Here is a 20,008-nt window from a genome sequence, read left to right as displayed (position 1 = left end):
AAGAAGTTTGAAAAGTCATTGGGTGAGTTTTATCTTCAACTCTGAACAAAAGAAAATTAATTATAAGCTTAAGAACTTTAAGAATTTGAAATAAACAGCAAAAAGCTAAAAAAGATTTTGATCTAATAAACAGATTAAGGGTCCAGATAAATTTGGAATATTGACTTTTACCATAAGATTTGGAATTAACTATAAAAAATAAATAGCTTCTCGTGGGAAACAGACTTATTTTGGCTGTCCTGGTTATTATAAGTCATAACCAAGATAAGTTACTTTATGACTTTAGAAATTTTATCTGACAAGACAGAGAAAGTACCAAAAGTGGAACTACAAATGACAGGACAAGAGAATGATTTGGAAAAGGACACTTTACTGGATATGCAAAAGAAACTGGCTGAAGTTTTAAAAATTAAAAGGGAAATACAAATGATAAATCAAGAGAATGACCTGGAAAATGTTTTCTTATTGGATTTACAAAAGAGGCTTGTTAAAGCCTTGAAGAAATCTGTACGATGGGATAAAGAGAAGAGAAATCAAATCCTACAACAATATTTGGTTGAATGAAAGATTAAGACTGTTAGAAGTAAAAGGAAGGAATATAAAGTTGGTGTATTTAATCAAGGTTAAAAAAAGACTTTTTTTTTTTTTTGCAAAGTTCTGGCAACCCTTTATGAACTTTTTGCTGACACCAGGATTGAAAAGTTGATGCTATATGGATTTGCTCATAGATAAGGGATGGGATATGGGGTGAAGAGATATGTTTGTAACCTTAAAGGGGGTGAAGAGTTACTAAATTTGTTTATACTTGTGATGAAAGTTGGAAGTCACTTCTTTATATATTTATTTTCTTTTGTATATTCTTTCTTTTCTCTTTCTTCTTTCTTTTTCCTGTACTTTTTATTTTTATTTTATATTCTCCTTCTCTAAGTTTAGTTTCTATTAGTTTTTACTATTGTAATCAAAATTCTTAATAAAAATTACATTTAAAAGAAGAAGAAAAGAACATGTAGAAACAAAAAAGTGCATATAGCGTCATACATTTTTGTTTGAAGTGGAAACAGCTTATCTGGCCAAAAGGTGTTTTTTTCCAGAAACTGAACAAACATACGCAATCAGCCTTTGAAATTTGTTGATGTAACCGTAAGTCAAGGGCTGGAGAACTTAAATCAAATTCTTGCCATGCCCCAGTCCTTGGGGAGTCTGGACAGGCCACTGCCTTTCTGCAGCTGCATATTAAAAATATTATCTACATTATTCCCATACAGTAGTCAGAATGCTGGCAGAAGATGAGAGAGGCCAAGCTTCAAATTCTCATTTAGCTCACCTAGGAAGAGTTAATATTATCCCAACCTCACCTACTTCACAGGAATGTTGTGGAGATAAATTGTGGGAATCAAGAGTTATTAAGCTTGGGGCGGGGGGGGGAAGTTATTAAGCTTGAGGAGAGAATATTATTCTAATAAAAAACAAACAATGCCTATAGCTGTCTTTTTATTTCCACAAAGAATGCTAGAGAATCAGTTAATATTTTAAATATATTTTAGTAAAATGGTAACTCAGGTTCAACAGAAACAGTTTATCCTTATTCCAGTTAGAAAATTCACTTAAAACAGCCTTCTCCAATATGTTGTACTCTAGATGTGAAATAACAATAATAAAAATAATAGTAATATGATCCCAGCAAGCATGGATGCTGGTTAAGTCTTCTAAGCACTTCAGTTCCAAACCATCTGAAAGACTTCAGTGTTTAGCTCACACAGATTGAAAAGTCATCCTCAAATCAAAGGAACTGTTAAATACATTTTGCTTTAAAATGGCTCTAAACATACTGTTCTAAGCTGGCTTGACATCCTTTTGGGCTCTGCCAGGTTTCTCCCACAGTCTTCCAACTTTATCTGAACTGAAGAAACCAGTTGCAACCAGAATTGCAGTAAAAACGCTAGTTACATGTGTTTTATTTATTTATATACTTTATATGGCTGCCCAACCTGAACATTTAGACTGTGAGCTGCTTACAACCAAAGATGTTGTAATATCGTTAAATTCCACCTAAGAAGTTTTGGTTTCAGTGGCATTTTCTGCACTTAGAGTCTGAACCTGATTTCAACAGGACTTACTTTCAAACTTCATTGAATATATTAGGACTAATTTCTAAGTCAACATTCATAATTCGGGTAAAACATTTCCCCACCTAGCCTCCAGTACTGAAAGAGAGAATTGTTACACTTAAGTTTCCTTGAGATTCTGATTGCTAGAGAGCCACCCAAATCATACTAAAAGGCAGAAGTGGATCCATTCCCAATCCAATATTTTTTCTACACACACAGAGAAGTTTTTATTGTATTTAACTGAGCTTTATGGAACCTTTAAAAACATAAAAAATAACCCTTTGAGTATTTTGTTTTTGTTTGGTTGATAAAATTTTATTTATTCCCTCAAAGGCTAGTTAGCAGGTTTAGTGTGAGCCCTTTAAATGTATACACATAAAATAGTCTCTGGTTTTCAGCCTCTTTCAACCACTACTAGCAAAACTGAAGGAAAAAATCCTTTGCTGCTGTAGAAAGAGGAAATACTGTGATTATGAATTTCTGGACCAAACTAGTTTTGCAGTACCTTTTAAAATTTACCTTTCAAGTCAATTTTAGATTGTGTGTGAGAACTTGACATACATGAGTCAGTGAAGAAACTCACAGGAGCCATCAGTGAACTAGCACAGTATACCACGCAGTTCTAATAATCCAGCAAAAATTATCTTTCCTCGGGAGCCTAAGAGACCTGACAGCATGAAAAAGCATTCTCCTCTTCCACCCTGAAAGGGGGGAAACAGTAGAAATCCAAGCTTAGAACATTCAGACTAAAGATTGCAAACTGCCAACTCGGAGGGGGAAGCGGCTGCAGGGACTCCGGTTTCTGCAGAGGGACGCTGCTAGCTCTGTCTTGAGCACTTGCAAGTACCGGCAGCCTATTGAGTCATCAGCATCACCCATTGCAACAAGGACAGTTCGGCTTCCGGGAGATTACGAGTCTCTAGTGCATATACAACAGCAGCCAGCCAGCCACACACCCAAACTGGCAGAAACCTGTTCTGCCCGGATCGGCTCTAACGGCGGCAGCACCACGAGCTTGAACCTGGGAAAGAAGCTCGCGCCGCCGCGGAGAAAAGAGCACGCGCCGAGGCTCGCGCCCGGCACCGCTCCGCTGAGGCAGTTCAATCGCTAGGAGGCGCTACCCGAGTTCCCCATTTTAGGACGCGCCAAAGCAAATAAGATTACGCTTCTTTAAAAGCCGTCATGGGAATACGAACACCAAGTACGGTACTTGGTATCCCAAGGAAAGTGGTGGGTTGCATCAACTCCGAGCCGATTAACGCGATGCACTGTGACAATTTGGCGCAATGTTTTCTTTAGTAATTTCGTTCGCCCTGCGTGAGACTGTTTCACGCAAGGTTCTGCACTGGAAACGTAGTGGTTAAACTAGGAACTTCAACTGAGAAGCTGCAAAGAGCTACTTCGGTGCCGTTTCAAGCAGCCAGACTCGGCCCCTCTTTAGGGAGCGGCGGCGGGGGCGGCCTTCCGATCTGAGCACGAGCCGCGTTCGCTCGAGCGGCTTCGCCGTTCCATCAGATTTTCCGCCAGGAACTCTAGCAAAGCTCGGGCATCAACGAAAGCCCACGCCTCCTCTTCTTTGTACGCGCCTAGAAAAGCTCCTCTGGGGACATTTAGCAACCCCTGCCATTTCTCTTTTAAAGAAATGCAGACGCTGCAGGGCGGGCATCGGGAGAAAGAAGTTCGCGCAGACAGAAAAAGTAAAAGGCGGATGTCTTCCGCTTCGCGCTCTCTGCTGTTTACCTTAAGTGACCTCACCCAGAACTGCAAATGAGGCGCTGATCTAGACTAACCAAGCGGTTCCTCCGCGGTCGCCTTCGCTTACAGTCCCTACATAATACTCGAACTGAATTTCCCCTTGCCTCCCACCCAGCCGCCAAAGCCTTCCTCTGCAAATTCACGCACTGATCAAGACACCGGAGCGGAAACCATGCAAGAGGGGGAGCGCAGGGTGCTACCTTTACAGTACAGACTGTTAAGAAGTATCTGGACAAACTTGTTAGCGGAGCCTCCCCTGCTGGACGCTCGAAAAAAGGGGCGGACGGGAAAGACTGCAGAGATACGCCTTGGGAAACGAGACGCACTCAGGCGAGGGGCTTCTGGCTGAGGCGAGATGTTCAGGGATGAGCTAAACAATTGATTCCGAAACATATTTTCCCAAGCTGCACAGTGAGGCTTACTTTTGAATAAAGATGCCTAGCCTCTATGAAAAGGGGGGAGTTTATACGACGCCCCATTTAGAACATATTTTACTAATGGGGGAAAGGTTTTCCCCGTTAGTAAAATGGGGAGAAGTTTTTCCTCTCCGCCGCTTCCCAAAAAGGAAGGAACTACATGAAAAAGGGACGGCGAAAGTCTCTTTAAAGGCGCGTGTCTGGACTGTAGTTTATCGAATTGCATCAGTTTTAAGGCATTATAAGGAGGGGGAAGGTGTCACGAAGGACAGCAAACGTGGCAGAGCCGGTCCACTCCAAATGAAACTCGTCCTCCCCCACCTTTTCCCGGGGTTTGCAGCTTCCTCTCCAACGCTACTGTGCTCAGGTCGCGGCTCCTACTGCCGCCCGGCGCGCACAGAGCGCGCCTCCCTTCCGAGCGCGCGGAACCCGCCAGCTCTTCTGCTGCAATTGCAAAACCGGGCCCGGCGCGCACATGGCGCTGCTGAGCTACAGCGCGCGCCGGATCCGCCGGTAGAGACCGGCTCGAGCCGGTATAAAAAGCAGAGCTACTGTAGTGAACTAGAAGAGACGGCAGCATTTGTGAAAAAGAGCAGGAGAGAGCGGGGAGTGAATGCTGAGATTGCTAGTCAGGCAAAGGGCAGAATCCCCTGAAAACTCAGGAGCAAAGGAGGCACCGGTTGGCCATGGGGCAGCCTTGGCACCGGCAGCGAGAGCCTAGCGTCGGATAACCAGCAAGACTCCTAGCCACTATTTCCCGTTGAAGGGGTCTATTTTAGGCGCAGGGCAGGCTCCACCTTTTCCAAAAGGGGTCAGGAGTATAAGTCTGAGGCGATTGCAGCCCCCTTCCCGTGCCTTCTGGAGCTGAGTCTTTGGTTCGCGCTCCTGAGGGCGAAGGGTTGGGTGTTCCAGCAGTCACCTCAGCATGTTGCTGACCAGGTCATAGGCCAAAGCTGCTCTTCTCTGCAGCTTGGGGGGATCCTTTTCTTCCACATCTTTCTCTCCCCAAGTTGCAGCAGCAACACCTTCTACTGACCTGGTAAGTGACTTTTCTTCTGGGCACAAGTTTGGTTGTCTTGCTGTCGCTTTTTTTTAAAACGTTAATTATTGTTTTAATCAAAAGAGCATCCGTCTCTCTAAAAGAAAGGGAGAGGATGGGATCCGATTGGAAGAAAGTGGTTGAACTGTGCCTTGAAGGTCGCACAAGAGATGAAGATACAGTATTGGGCCTCCTTGTGAGTGCTCACTTCCCACGCTCTACATCGCATAGACTGGGAGCTTGAAACCGAGGGGTTATTCTTCCATTCGGAAGAAAACATTTTTTTTCCAGGAAAACCTCGTTCCGTATAAAATAGCTCTCCCCCCCCCCTTGTCTCTAAAGAAAAAGGAAAAAACACACTTTGCACGGGGTTATTTATGCAAGGCGACAGGGCAGCACATATTTGCATTCTATCAATGCGCTTTAAACCGGATTGAGGATAACCGCATGGCGCAACGTGGCCGCTAAAATTCCGTTCCGCGCTATTGAATTCTGCAGGCATCACATCTCCACTAAACAAAGCACTTGGATTCCACGTATCTCTCTTTTACGCTGCACTTTTCTGAGCAGCAACGAGGAAGGCTTAAACGAAGTACTTCGCTGAGGCAGAAATAGGATGGACAGAACCTGCAACACACGTTCTGCAGAAGCGAGTCACGCTGGTACTGGAGCCTGTCCTGTGCTTCTGTACTTTAGAGAGGATTTGGTCAAGACCCCACATATGCAGTGCTACGTATGGACTGTATTGTGACTCATGTTACAGAAAGCTTGAATGCTTTTCTTTCTGCCCCAAATTTGGAAAAATTGCAAATCCTTTCCTAAATTTGACTCACTGTAAGATTTGTTACACCCTTAACGTATCAGGGTATATATGCCCCATTATTAACACAATAGTCTACCTGGTTTGCAGTAAATGTTACAGTACCAAGAGTTATCTTGCTCTTATTTTACAGAGATTCTTGAAATACTAGGTACTTCCTGTTCTTATTCCTCCAAATCTGAGATCATCAGGCACAGGCTGTCCAGCCTTATGGTTTCATAAGCACCTGCGCATTGCAGGCTGACTAGAAATTATTTCTGATTCTAGATTCTGCTTTCTATGTATAATTTTTACCTACTATTTAATTAACATATATAAACTCATCTATATAAGTAGCTTTAAAATGGCATTGCAGTGCCTTTGGGCTAAAGCATAAGTGGATTTGATGAATGCTTAAGACAAAGTTTCTTTAATTTGGCTCTTGCAAACCAAGTTTTAAAATGTTTCCTCTGTTATACAGCACTGAATCCTATGTTTTAGGCATTATTTAACAAAAGAAATTAATTTCAAAAAGCATGTATTGCCATGATGAAGAAAAACTCCTGACAAAGTTGCAGATCATTGTCAAATGTTTTCCTGGAAACATTTAAAACTCTCTCCACCAGGAACCTTAGACCATTTTTCCTGATTATTTTGATAACACTCTCCTAAATGTATCTCACATGCAATTTGGCACATTTAGGCACTTAGATATATTCAACTGCATACAATTAAGCTGTCCATGACATATCAGGGAACTTGTTCCTTTTGAATAGTACAATTAAATCTTGCATATCAAGCATATAGAATTGCATACTTATGTTTAGTCAACCTGAAACAGTTTTAACTGGGACTAAAGCAGAACTCTGCATGTATAAACTTTCCAAGCAACTCAGAATAACAGCATTAATAGCTAAAAAGAATTATTGGCAATTGCAGCAGGGTAAGAAGTACCTGCTGGAACTTTTTCCAAATCCCTGCACTGGGAGAATCCTGGAATAAAGATGGTTGGTCCAAGAATTTTAAGTCAGTGAACTAGTTATTACTTTCATAGTGAAGTTTGGAAAAGCTTTGCTCTCTTGATTTTTTTCCCCTGTGGAAAGTTACTCTGCACTCCATTGGGAAAATATACTTTGCTGGTACAAATTCTGACTTTGAGATGCTTACTGAATTGGAACAATTTGATTCTTTCAGAAGGTACTGCTCACATACCCAGTTTTTAGAGCAGAAAGACCTTCTGACACCACTTTCCTCAATGTTTTGTTGTCCAGACACACTAAATTACAACTCCCATACATACCTGCATTTTCTTGGATTTAAAATACGTACTATTGCTTCAGGACTGTTTTAGCTCCTAGTAGTGCTATAAACTACCACCCCTGAGGCATCAAGCAGAGTGGAAAAAGGAAGTGCAGTCTCCAAGCCAAAACAGATAACTCAACTGAGCGCTGAGTGTATTATTTCCAAAGGTTAGCCACGTGGAACATACTCATATTTCTAGGAACCACTCAAAGGAGCAAGTGGTGTGCCAATAACCTGGAACTATACAAAGTACCAGCACAAAGAACCTTTTCAGGCATGCTTTACTCTGTTTTTGAGTGCACTAGATAAGGAGCTTTTATTGAGTTATCAAGCACCTTGAGCATCAGCAGTCACTGTGTATAGGCTGTTCTAGTGCTAAAAAGAGGACCATTTTGGTGTAGTGGTTAAAGCACCAGGCTAGAAACTGGGAGACTGAGTTCTAGTCCTCCCTTAGGCATGAAGCCAGCTGGGTGACGTTGGGCCAGTCCCATTCTCTCAGCCCCAGGAAAAAGGCGGCAATGGCAAACCACTTCAGAAATTTTGTCAGGAAAACTGAAGGGATTTGTCCAGGCAGTCTCCAGGAGTCAAAACTGACTCGAAGACGCACACGCACACACATCTCCAAAAGCAAGATCCCAAAAAAGCAAAAAAAGCAAAATCAAGAACATTCAAAATCATTACATGGATGATTTAGATACATTTACAACTATGAAGACAACATCTCTAATGGAAGGACAAGCTTGGACTTAAATAGAACCCAGCCTCAAGTGAAGATTGTAAATTCAGGATTCTCACCCCTTACCACAGCTTTGGGATCTTCATGGATTCTTTTTTCAAAACTGTCCTCTATTGTATTTACATCAGATATAGTTCCTTAATTGCTTTGTCTTGAATGGCATCAGCTTCTTCTTATGATGAAATACATTTTGGGCTTAGAAATTCAACTAGCCCTATCAGATCACAAAATAATTCGTGATAATGAGAGAATATCAATAGACAAAATTACTTCAACTCTTTATAGTCTAGGGGAAACTACATTTTGTCCACTTATTTCACACTTACTTCCATATAGATATGTTTAGGACTAAGCTTATCTGCCTTGTGTTTTTAGAAGATACCCTGCTCTTACTCTCTTTTCTATTCCAGATCAAAATGACTGTCAAAGCAACTAAAATGTCATGCATTGCCCCAAATGTTTATACTAAAGTGCCTGATGGAGGATGGGGATGGATTGTGGCATTCGCTTTCTTCTTTGTGGAGGCCCTGACGTATGGCATTATCAAGTCATTTGGGGTCTTCTTTACTGACTTAGTGGAAAGTTTCGATGAAACCAACAGCAGGATATCATGGATAATCTCAATATGTGTCTTTGTACTTACATTTACAGGTGAGCATATACTTAGATAATGGTTATATGAAGTCTTAGAATCCTGGTCTTATACAAAGATAACTATGCCTTAAGACCTGTGTTTTCAATGGGCTTAAAAAAGGCCTTACCCTGCATAAGACTTGGCTATACTACAGGTGGTCGTCATTTAATGACTACTCGTTCAGCAACTGTTCAAACGTATGACAGCACTGAATGATAGTTATGACCAATCCTTGAACTTGCTGCCATTGCAGCATTCCCCGCAGTCACATGATCGTGATTCAGGCGCTTAGCAGCTGGCATCCATTTACGATGTTCCGAGTGTCCTGTGGTCACGTGATCACCATTTGAGGCCTTCATGGCTGGCTTCCAGCAAGCAAAGTCAATGGAGAAGCCAGCAGTAGGTCACAAGTCATAGTCACATGACATTGTGCTTAACAACTCGTGATAATTCATTTAACGACCGCAGTGGAATTGATGTACATCTGGTGCAGTCACATGACATTTTGCTTATGAACTGCATCACTTAGCAACAGAGTTGCCAGTCCTGATTGCAGTCAGTCAGTAAGGACTACCTGTATTTATCCTAAGTGAGATTACGCAATCAAACCAGCTCCTCTCTCTCAGGAAAATAACTCAGAAAGAAATACTATAACAGTGAAGGATTGCATTCTAGATACATTAGTTTTCAATTAGGTTCTTGGAGAGAGTCTTTTTATTCATATTGTGTTTAATAACTATTCTACATGATGGCTTAATTCAAGTTTACAGACATATCTGAGGGACCATCTGTCTTCTATAATGTCTGCCCATCCTGTTTGACCCACAGAGTTGGCATACTTAGGTTACCTATTAATTAAACACCACCACCTGATGGGACCTGTGAAGTAGGGTTTCTCTGTTGGAACACCTGCCCATTTGCCACTATGGAGTTGGGTGTCCTTACAAATTTAAATTCAATTAAATACCATATTTTTCCGACTATAAGACAATACTTTTTTCTAAAATCCTTACCCTAAAAATTGAAGGGCGTCTTATTCAAGGAAGTCAGCCGAGAATCGTGTGGTTGCAAAACTGCCCATACTTTGTTTCTGCAAAGAGGCTTCCTCCTATTTCTAGCTTCCAATCATGAGTGAAATAGCTTGAGTCTGCAAACAGACTTCCTCCAATCACGAGCCTGATGTAACTGACGTTAGCTGATACTGAACAAACCAATTAGAGGAAGGCTGTTTGCAGAGACAAGCTATCGGCAGTTTCACTCGTGCTTGAATGTAATCAGTTATGCAAAAGAGCCTGGAAACAGAGCTGCAGAGAGACGGTTTGGACCTCCTCCCACCGAGTGTATCAGGTAAATGTTAACTAATTACAGTGGAACCTCAGTTTATGAACTTAATTCGTTCCGTGACTCTGGTCGCACCCCGAATTGGTCGCAACCCGAAGGAAATTTCCCCATAAGGTTCAATGTAATTACCGTTAATCCGTTCTGGCATGGAGGACAGGGAGGCGGCTATTGCTTGGAGGGAGAGTCCCCCTCCCTACGACCATGTGTCAGGGGCGGAAAATGGCCTCGGACCACGTGTCAGGGGCGGAAAAATGGCCGTGGACCACATGTCGGGCGGAAAAATGGCCGTGGACGTGTCAGGGGTGGAAAATGGCCGCGGACCGCGTGTCAGGGGCGGAAAAATGGCCGCGTATCCTGTTCGTACCCAGAGGCGGAGTCCACAAGCCGAGGTAAATTTTTGCCACCGGAGCTGGTCATAACCTGAAAAGTTCGTTAAGAGAGGCGTTTGTAACCCGAGGTTCCACTGTACTAAATAAAAATGTGTTCTGCACTATCTTTAAAATATTGATTTCTTAATTTTGGGTTGGAAAAGTGGGGGTTGTCTTGTACATGGGGGCGTCTTATTGTTGGAAAAATACGGTAGTTTCTTTTATTTATTGAAATATACACTGTGGGTGGGTGGGGGCGGGCTTATATTGATGCTTTTGAGTCACTGGTGACTGCTGGACTAATCCCTGCAGTTTTCAGAAGTGGTTTGCCATTGCCTTCTCCCTAGGGCTAGGAGAGAATGACTGGCCCAAGGTCCCCCAGCTGGGTTTATGCCTAAAGCGGGACTAGAACTCAAAGTCTCCCAATTTCTAGCCTGTTGCTGTAACCATTACACCAGAATGGCTCTTATGCATTATATATACATATGTGTGTATGACATATCACTTGGAACTGGTCTAATAGAGAAACATTAAAATAATTAGACGCAAATACTGGTGCTTCTAATGAATCGCTGGACCAGTGACTTGTATGTTGTCAGAGTTCTTAGCTGTTTGATATGAGGCACTATAACAAGAGGAGAGATTTGGGGGAACCAAAGTACATAGGCTGGGTTCCAGTATTCTGGTCTTAAAAGAGATATAGAGCAACAATTAAATCTTCCTTCTTTTTGCAGCTCCTCTTTCTACAGTAGCAGCCAATCGTTTTGGTCATCGTCTGGTGGTGGTGATTGGAGGGTTACTGGTCAGCACTGGAATGGTTGCCGCTTCCTTTGCACGTTCAGTTGTTGAAATGTACATCTCAACTGGCATCGTCTCGGGTGAGTTTTAGAGAAATGCTGAGCTACCATAATTTTCAAAGAAATGTTTATATTCAAGAGTAGAAGTAGCCCTTGTATGAAGAAGCCAAGATAGCTCAGAAATAGAAAATTTTGCATAGTTCTCAGTTTTGCTGAATGACCCTGGTTGTTAACACCACCATAGGTAGAACTTAATTTTCAACTTCCTTGCTCACGGACAGAACGAGAGTGCATTTTGACAGCTTATCATAGGAAATGTATCACAACACATGCTAATTATTTGAAAAATTACTTCTGTTAACAAGAATTAGCAACACATGTCAGAATTTCAGGAGAAATGATTGATGGTAGACAATACATCCGGACTGAATGATTAAAAAAAAAAAAAGGACGGGGAAAATACAAGCTTCTGACCCTGCAGTAGTGTATCATATCTGCTTAACGTTAACATCTGGCATTTATTCACAGGTTTAGGATACTGTTTTGCCTTTCTTCCAACTGTCACCATTCTGTCTCAGTACTTTGACAAAAAGCGTTCATTGGTCACTGCCGTGGCTTCTACAGGAGAATGCTTTGCTGTTTTCTCTTTTGCACCAGGTACCAAACACATTTCTTGCTTTCCCTGAAATAGGGTTATCTGAGTCTTGTTTCCTCCTTTGCCCTTTTGATACGGATGTATCAAAATACAGTCCTACCCAATCATTAAACAAACATTTCAATAAACCCAGCTTATTTGGGGACAGGGGAAACGTTAACTTTTATTTCAAATTTACAGATACATTAATTGTAGAAACTATGTGACTCCTCTTTGGGTTACTTTGTAATATAGCAGAAAAAGGGACAAATGATGGAGAGAGGATTTCAGCCCTAATCAGTTTACAAATGCAACACTTCTATCTAAGTCCTTAAAGATCATATGTTCTGCCAGACATAATAAAAGCTATATATTTTTCTTTTGAGCAAAAATGTCCTTAATCCATTAAGTTCATGCTTCAGAAGCATCAATTGTATATTGTAAAGAAGTAAACAGACAGTTGAGAGCCATTTTGATTTAGTGGTTTAAAACATTAGACTGGAACCTAGGAGACCATGAGTTCTAGATCTGCCTTAGGCATGAAGCCAGCTGGGTGACTTTGGGCCAGTCAGTTTCTCTCAGCCCACCATACTTCACAGGATTATTGTGGGGAAAATTGGGAGGGAAGAGCGCTACATATATTCCATGGAAATTCTGGAGGAAAGACAGAATATAAATTTAATCTCATTCTCAACTTCATAAATCTTTTCTGTAAAAGTATATCAAGAACTCAGAATGAATGCTGTTTTCATTAGAGTCAGAGATCAATCCATTCATTCTACTACAAGTAATCAAAACTTTTTTCCAGTCTTAAGAAAAATCATACACCTGCTAATTGGTAGGCGGGGGGAGATTTAGAAAAATAGAGGAACAGGGTGAGAGAAGGGATATCCAGATCTTCCCACATCTTGGAAATGTAAAGAAGAGACACTGTAAAGGGGGTTCTGTAATTACATTTGCAATTAGGGACATGATTTAACTCCTTGGTTATTCTAGACATGAGCTCAGTCCACTACAGAGCATGTTCTCACTTTGGCCCTATTTTTACAATAAATAGAGTAGAATGACCTTATATACAACCTGTTGGGCAACCTGTACAAAATTTTCCAAGCTAAAAATAAAGCTGAGCAGCAATCCCATCTGCAATGGTAATAATAGAAGGGTTATCTGTGACTTTATCTGGCAGATTAACCGGGGGGCATCATATCTGAAATCCAAACCCTGGGGTGGATTGCATTCAAGCCTACTAGAATTGCATCAAGCCAACTTGAACGTGCTAAGATGAAATGTACTTTCTCCCAGTACTCCTCCAAATTGCAACCTTCATTTTGCCTTTTAAACCTAGTATCTCCCACTTCTGTTCTAGCCCCTGTATCTATTGCATTTACCTCAATTCCGTCCTGGTGGAGGAAGACACTGTTTTTAGTTCCACAGTGTTATGCTTGCAAATTTGGAAAAGTAGGAGATCTCCACTGGATCCTATGTTTTCCCAAGCTGACAGAAGCACATATTCTGAACCTGTGCTAATAGACTCCTCAGTATTTCTGCCTGGTATATGTTAAAAGTTCAGAGGCACAAAGTTTATCTGGGCAAAGAAACACTTAATGTAAGAAACCTCGTATTTCCTTGGTTCGCCTTTCCATTTCTCCTGCTTAAGCTATCAGCGTCACCCAAAAGAATTAGCCGAGAATTCTATGCGTGTATAACATCATGAACTATCTGATGGCAAAATCTGAACCTCTTCTTATAAACATGAGTATTGTTCAGGTTCATATACGTTTTGCTTTTTCTTATGCTATAGCTATCACCGCTTCAAAGGAATACTTTGGTTGGAGACCCAGCCTCTTGTTTGTTGGTCTACTGCAGCTTGGAATTGTTGCCTGTGGATTGCTGCTGCGACCCATCACAGTCATAGCCCAGGAAGTAGTGAAAGTATCATCGGTGGAAGAGCAAAGAGAGACAAAGTACATGCTTGAAAATGAGCAGACACGCACCTCAATAGACTCCATTGACTCAGGAGTAGAAATAACTACCTCACCCCATAACATACCTAGAGATGCCAACTTGGAACTCAAAAGTGAAGAACCAAAGGAAAACACAGAGATGCTCATAGCAAGTGGTAGCGTTCCCACCAAGGAACCCAAACCCGAACTCCTCCTAGACTTCTCTGTGTTGAAAGACTACAGCTTTATTTGTTATGCGCTTTTTGGTCTATTTGCTACCTTGGGATTCTTTGCTCCTTCGCTGTACATAATTCCTCTCAGCATGAGCATTGGCATCAACAAGGATCACTCTGCTTACATTCTGTCAGCAATGGCAATTGCTGAGGTCTTTGGTAGAATCAGTGCTGGCTGGGTCCTCAACAAAAAGCCCATCAGAAAAATTTATATCGAACTCATCTGTGTCATTCTGCTGGACGTTGCCCTTTTTGCCTTCCCTCTTGCCTATGATTTTTGGGGGCTAATGATGTGTAGCATTTTCTTCGGATTCATGCTTGGGACAGTAGCTGGCACTCACATTCCAATGCTGGCTGAAGATGATGTTGTCGGCATTGAGCGGATGGCGTCTGCTGCAGGGGTCTATGTATTTATTCAAAGCTTATCAGGGCTGGCTGGACCACCCCTTGCAGGTAAAGTTAAGCAGCATTTCAGAAATCATCTTAAATGCTCTCTACTTACTATCCATGCTGGGGCTCCATAGTAGCGTACCTGTTTCACATGCCTCCAGGTTTAATACGTCATTATCAAGTAGGGCTGGAAAAAAGCCCTCCCTAAAATATGAAGAAATGCTGCCAGCCAGCATTGACAAGATTGGGCCAGATGGACCAATTACCTGACTCGGTACTGGGCAACTTTCTATTGTGGTGGTAATGCATACTAAACTCTAGCTGAGGAACAAGTAAAAAATGGAAAAGATGCTTTTGGGTGAGTAGGGAGCATTCAGTTCAGCATTGATAGATTGATATATAGGGAAGCAGAAGGAAGTTGAAACATTCCTAGATGATAATCACTCAAGGTGAATAATAAAAGATAAAACTTTACATAAACAGCTCACATATTTTTATAAGCATTGCATTTCCATCAGTTTCCCTAAAGAAGCTAATCTGAAATCCATCAACTTTAATTGCAACGAAATTAGATAAATTTATCTGTAAACAACCTTGCTACTTTTCTCTAACAAGCATTTCAGCATTGCCCAGCAAGCTCTTCCTCCCCTTCCAGACATAACCCATCTGCTTGGGAGGGAGCTGAACAGTAGCATCCTTACTAATGGCACTATTAGCAATGGAGTGGTGTTAATTTACAGAGTGCTTCAAGATTTGTATTCTGTTATATGCCTCAAACTGTATGGAGCAGGTAGTTGTTCCTGTTTTACAGATGGCAAACAGTGATAGACTTTCCCCAGGGCTAGATTAATACTTGAACCCAGCTCTTCACAACCCATAGAAATCTCTACCTGTCTGACCATGGCCATGTAAATTCTTTTTCTGAGTTCAGTATTATGCAGGCTAAAAGGAATTGGAACAAGGTTTACATGTGGAAGGGAGGAGAGGAAGGGGAGACCTGTAGCCTTCTAGATGTTATTGGACTACTAATCCCAGGAACCATCACAGTCATTATTTAGCGATGGTGGGAGGTACAGTTCCTAAACATCTGGGAGACCACAAATTCCCCAGCCACAACTTAAAGGATGTGAAAAATAAGACAGAAGCAGACTGCAGATCTGAGTGAAGGACAAGAAGTTATTAAACTTCAACTGAGCAAATGATCACTTGACCAGGCTCAAGACAATTCAGACCATCACCGCTATATTATCTTCAAGATCGTTTGGAAATAATGGCAGTGGCGGGTTTGTTGAACTGCAGTTCAAAGAGCAATTTCAGCATAGTTCCTAAAATTGCTTACAATCTTGAGCTATTCAGGATGGGCCAAAACCTCAAGCACACATGGGAGCACAGTTCAGTGAAGTCAATAAGATATAATTCTCAGTAATGTTGTGAGTCCAGCTTTTAAGACTGGGCAGTGTGGCTGCAAATCAAGGAGTAGATAGAAATGTATTTGCTGTTTTCTTTCCAGAAGTTGCACCCACAAAATTGTCATTCTGTTGTAACATGCGTACATGGGGCATCCTATACATTGAATGACTTGGCATGAGTTGTATTTACAAAGAAATGGAGTCTGGGGAAGGAAACACTTTCTATATGCTAGTACATTCTTCCTCAATTTGCTACAATTCTGTCTTTAATCCATCCGAGAAAGACTGCTTTACTGCTGTTTTTATCTCAGTTGTTTATGAATGTGATTCCCTTTAAATAATTCTCTTATAAAGTCCCCCATCCCCAGATTGTTTTTAAACTTGGAAAAGATTAGATTCAGTGTTCTGTAGTCATGCTCAGGAAAGAAAAATCTGAAAAAAAAAGTTTCAAAAGGATGTTGCAAACTGGTATAAATGAAGTTTTTCATAATATGCTCTTTTCTTCCTGCTTTTACAGGTGTACTAGTGGATACCACAAAAAATTATAGCTCTGCATTCTATTCCTGTGCTGCTGGAATGCTCTTGGCTGCTGTATTCCTTTCTTTGGTGAGGCCTTGCAAGAATTTAAGATGTCAAAGTAAGAAACAGTCAGTACAAGAGAATGTCTCAGAGCCTCGGCGGGATGTACCGGATGATTTTATAGAACCTGATTTTGGAAAAACTGAGGATTCTGTGAAGGGCTTTGACAGCATAGCTTGAATTTTAAAATATGTATTTAGAAATTGGGGAAAAAGAAGTCAGCTCAAGTCCACCTTCTAAAAACTACACGTTAAAGGGAATGCAAAATTATAAAGGTGAACAGAAGTTAGTAATCCTTTCATAAAGATTAACATTATCTAGTGTTCGAAAACACCTGGAATGTGAAGTTCCATTGATTAATCCATGCACACACTCCTATTGAGCATGAAGTTGTGATTAAAATTTTCATATTAATGGGAAGCAGGCAACACATAATCTCTTAATTCCAAATCACAGTGAAGAGGCCAACTGTTGTTATGTTAAAGAAAAATCCAATATGGCTCATGTAACTAAAGCTAAGTTTGCCATGTTCTTTGTTGCCTAGGAGAATCTCACACCAGAAATGTTCTTCTCTTAATTAACAACACAGGAATAGTGCCACAGAATAACTAATCTGATAAAACAGAGTCTGAGTTTTTTGTTTCTTTTCATCAAATAAATATAGCTGTGTTTTAATTTTAGGTATTAGGGATTACATTTATATTTGGAACAGGGCTGAGGAACAGGTAGTCAGTTCTCCTGTTCAGCACGACTTGAATTGGAATCCAGCAACATATAGAAAGAAGTAACTTTTGTCATTGCTGACTAGAGAATTCATGAATAGCTTTTGTTTGCTTTTTTTAAAAAGTTTGGTTAAACTCCACAAAATCTCAGAGGTTACCACTTCTATTTTAGGGCCAGTTAACATAGCTGCCTTATGAGGGTATTATCTTATACTGTAGATGAAAATTATTGCCTAATCCTAAGTATGTTTATTTCTAACTTATAAGTCCTACTGTTTTCTTCAAGATTCACTACTGAATGTGCATAAATTTGCAGCCTTGGTGAGAATTGCTTTTTGAGTAGATATGCTCAGATATAGAGGGACGAATTCTGATTACGCGTGGATAGGATTGTATTTTTAAAGACTTACTTCCCTTTGCTATGCAGGCAAATCACTATGATTCTAGCCGTTTTAATTTTTAAAAAGTATTTATTTTTATTTTGTGATTAGCTGTTATTTAAAACAAACAAACCATAAATTTGCCCAAATTCTCTTCAGGTCTCTTTGAGGCATTTCTAGTGTGTAGATTTTTTAGAGGCATAGATAATAGTGCACCTACTTCTTTTTATTGTTACAGAAAACTTGCAGCAGACTGACTTTTAACGAAATGAAACATACACATGCTGTTTTGGAGTTCAAAGATTAAAACAACTGGACTATAGTCTTAGTCGGTAACACTCTGAGGGTCTGCTCTGGTATAAAGGAGGCTGTGGTTTAAATCCAGTGAAACATTTCAAACATGTAGGGTATTCTATTAGGACCGTTCTAGTAAAAGTTAAGTCTACTGTTAAACGCTTTGCTGAATTAGGAGAAAAACATTTTTAATCTGAAAATATTATTCCACTGTCTCCAGTTATACTAAGAATCACCTTTCAGTTAGGTCTCTCTGTAGGCTTGAGTCCTTTATGCACCAGCTGAGAATGCACATGCTGTATATTTGGGACTTGTTCTCACATTTGTTAATTTCCATACCCTCATCCACACGTAGGGCTTTTCTGAGGAGAATGGAAGCCTTGACTGTTCCATCAGTGCCTTCACATGAAGGCTGTACATTTTGCCATTCCATTTGCATGACCACAGTTGTCCTTTATTAGACAGTAAAGTGCATGTGAAAGGTGACCCTGTGTAATCTAATGCCTCAGTCATCTACTTGCAATTCTCACTGGGCAGTGTACCTAGAAGCAGTCACATTTGGGATCCTAAAGGAGCCAAATGCATAAACCAAGCCTTGGAGTTCTACGAGGGCTATCCGATCTATGCTTTAAAAATCCAGGTGACTGCAAGATGGCAGCAAAGAGATACCTTAGCCTAACTCTTGTCTTTCATCTGGTGGTTATCCAGATTTTTACAGCTGTATCTGGTTACCCTAGTTTTAAATGCTCCATTTATTGCAGCTATATAATGTATGAATCAATGTAACAATCACTGCAGAGAAAAATGCAACAAAGAGAAAGTTAGCATTTTTAAAATACAATTTGTGCGCCCCCTCCTCCCATTTTCAGTTAGTTTTATATAAAGAAAGGGAATTGTAAGAGGTGGCAACATGTTGACTATTATTGACTTTTAATAAATAACCATCAGAGGTGACACGAGCTTGCTTGCCCCATTTTTATGCATCTTTTTGTCACTAGACAACTCAGGGGGAAAAATGAGAAAATTGAAAAAGTCTGGTTCTGAATACACAAGTACAGATTCAAATGTTTCTTGGTAATCCATTGATAATGGCACTGTATGTTAACTATTCTGCCAAGACTATATAAATGAAGGTCATTGTGGTTCATGGTGGTGGTTTTCCTAAAGCCTGTACCAAAAAAAAAAATTGTTCAAAATCCATACCATTGCCATGTGGTTAGGACATAAATACATTTATGTGAATGTTAACCAATTTTCAGTGGAACATATTTAAAATATTCTGATTTTTAAATATTCTTATCACAACAAAAACAAGAGCTACTATTTGCACTATGTTCTACTCAAATCCTTTCCATTCAAGGTGATAAGATGCCTAGGCACAGGAAATGGTGCCCCTGTATCTTTAAGCGACCCACCTTCTCTCCCTGCTGGAAAATGATGGAGACCATGTTGCAATTTAGGATCTTTTCTTTATTTTCAGCACTTTATCATGTACAGTAGAGCCCTGATAAACTGCAGGGAAGATTGGGAGGAGGAGGAAATGACTAGGTTTTCTAGTTTTTTTAGTAGGGAATAAAATAATGAGGTGTATACCCATAAAATTGAGTTATTTATTTAGCAAGCATGCCATGTACCTGTTACACTTCTAGTAAAGCAGAAAACGTAAGGTAGGCATGGCAATCTAAATCTTAAACTATTTTTGGAATAAAAAGGCCCACAGTCACTGGCAAATGTTCATACTGTGATTTAACCTACCTGAACTATCGTAGTTTGAATTCTAACATAAAACCACCATAATACAGGTAGTCCTTGTTTAGCAACTGCCTTGGATAGTGACTGTTTGCAAATACAATGGTAATAAATGGCAATAAAAAATTCATTTTCTGACCAATGGGAACATTTACCACAACAAAAATCTTCAGTGTGAAACTGATTGTGGTCTGGTCAGTTTCAGGCAGCAAGGTGCCAGGGAAGGTTCTAATCCACTAATTAAGGTCACAGAGCTAAGCTTGTTAACTTACAGTTAGCACTTTTTAGGGAAGGGCAGAGAAAGCAGCTCAGGAAGAGATAGCTTGTTTAAGCAATCTCCCTGCCCTGCAGGGGGGGGCAAAAAGAAAAGAAAAAAAAAG

The 20,008-nt window shown here is 40.6% G+C and overlaps 2 protein-coding genes across 4 annotated transcripts in view; one reads left to right on the top strand and one right to left on the bottom strand.

Moving 5' to 3' along the window:
- ARSG (arylsulfatase G) overlaps positions 1-20,008 on the bottom strand; it is a 125,432-nt gene that overhangs the window by 99,752 nt on the left and 5,672 nt on the right. The gene's annotated exons all lie outside the window — the stretch shown is intronic.
- On the top strand, positions 4,815-18,547 carry SLC16A6 (solute carrier family 16 member 6). The gene is made up of 6 exons (XM_007421616.3): positions 4,815-5,318; positions 8,566-8,806; positions 11,233-11,376; positions 11,824-11,952; positions 13,731-14,558; positions 16,422-18,547. Exons 2-6 carry the CDS (start codon positions 8,572-8,574, stop codon positions 16,661-16,663), a joined length of 1,578 nt encoding a protein of 525 aa, XP_007421678.1. The 5' UTR covers positions 4,815-5,318; positions 8,566-8,571; the 3' UTR covers positions 16,664-18,547.

Source organism: Python bivittatus, unplaced genomic scaffold (assembly GCF_059951505.1).
Source record: "Python bivittatus isolate LINGU-HERP-01145 unplaced genomic scaffold, Pbiv_v1 ctg000220_np1212, whole genome shotgun sequence".
Classification (NCBI taxonomy): domain Eukaryota; kingdom Metazoa; phylum Chordata; class Lepidosauria; order Squamata; family Pythonidae; genus Python; species Python bivittatus.
This window is presented reverse-complemented; position numbering and strand designations above follow the sequence as displayed.

Coding starts and splice junctions, on each gene's coding strand:
- SLC16A6 (XM_007421616.3), top strand. CDS start 8,572: ATGACTGTCAAAGCAACTAAAATGTCATGCATTGCCCCAAATGTTTAT. Junction 11,953..13,730: donor TGTTTTCTCTTTTGCACCAG/GTACCAAACACA, acceptor CTTATGCTATAG/CTATCACCGCTTCAAAGGAA. Junction 14,559..16,421: donor GGCTGGACCACCCCTTGCAG/GTAAAGTTAAGC, acceptor CTGCTTTTACAG/GTGTACTAGTGGATACCACA.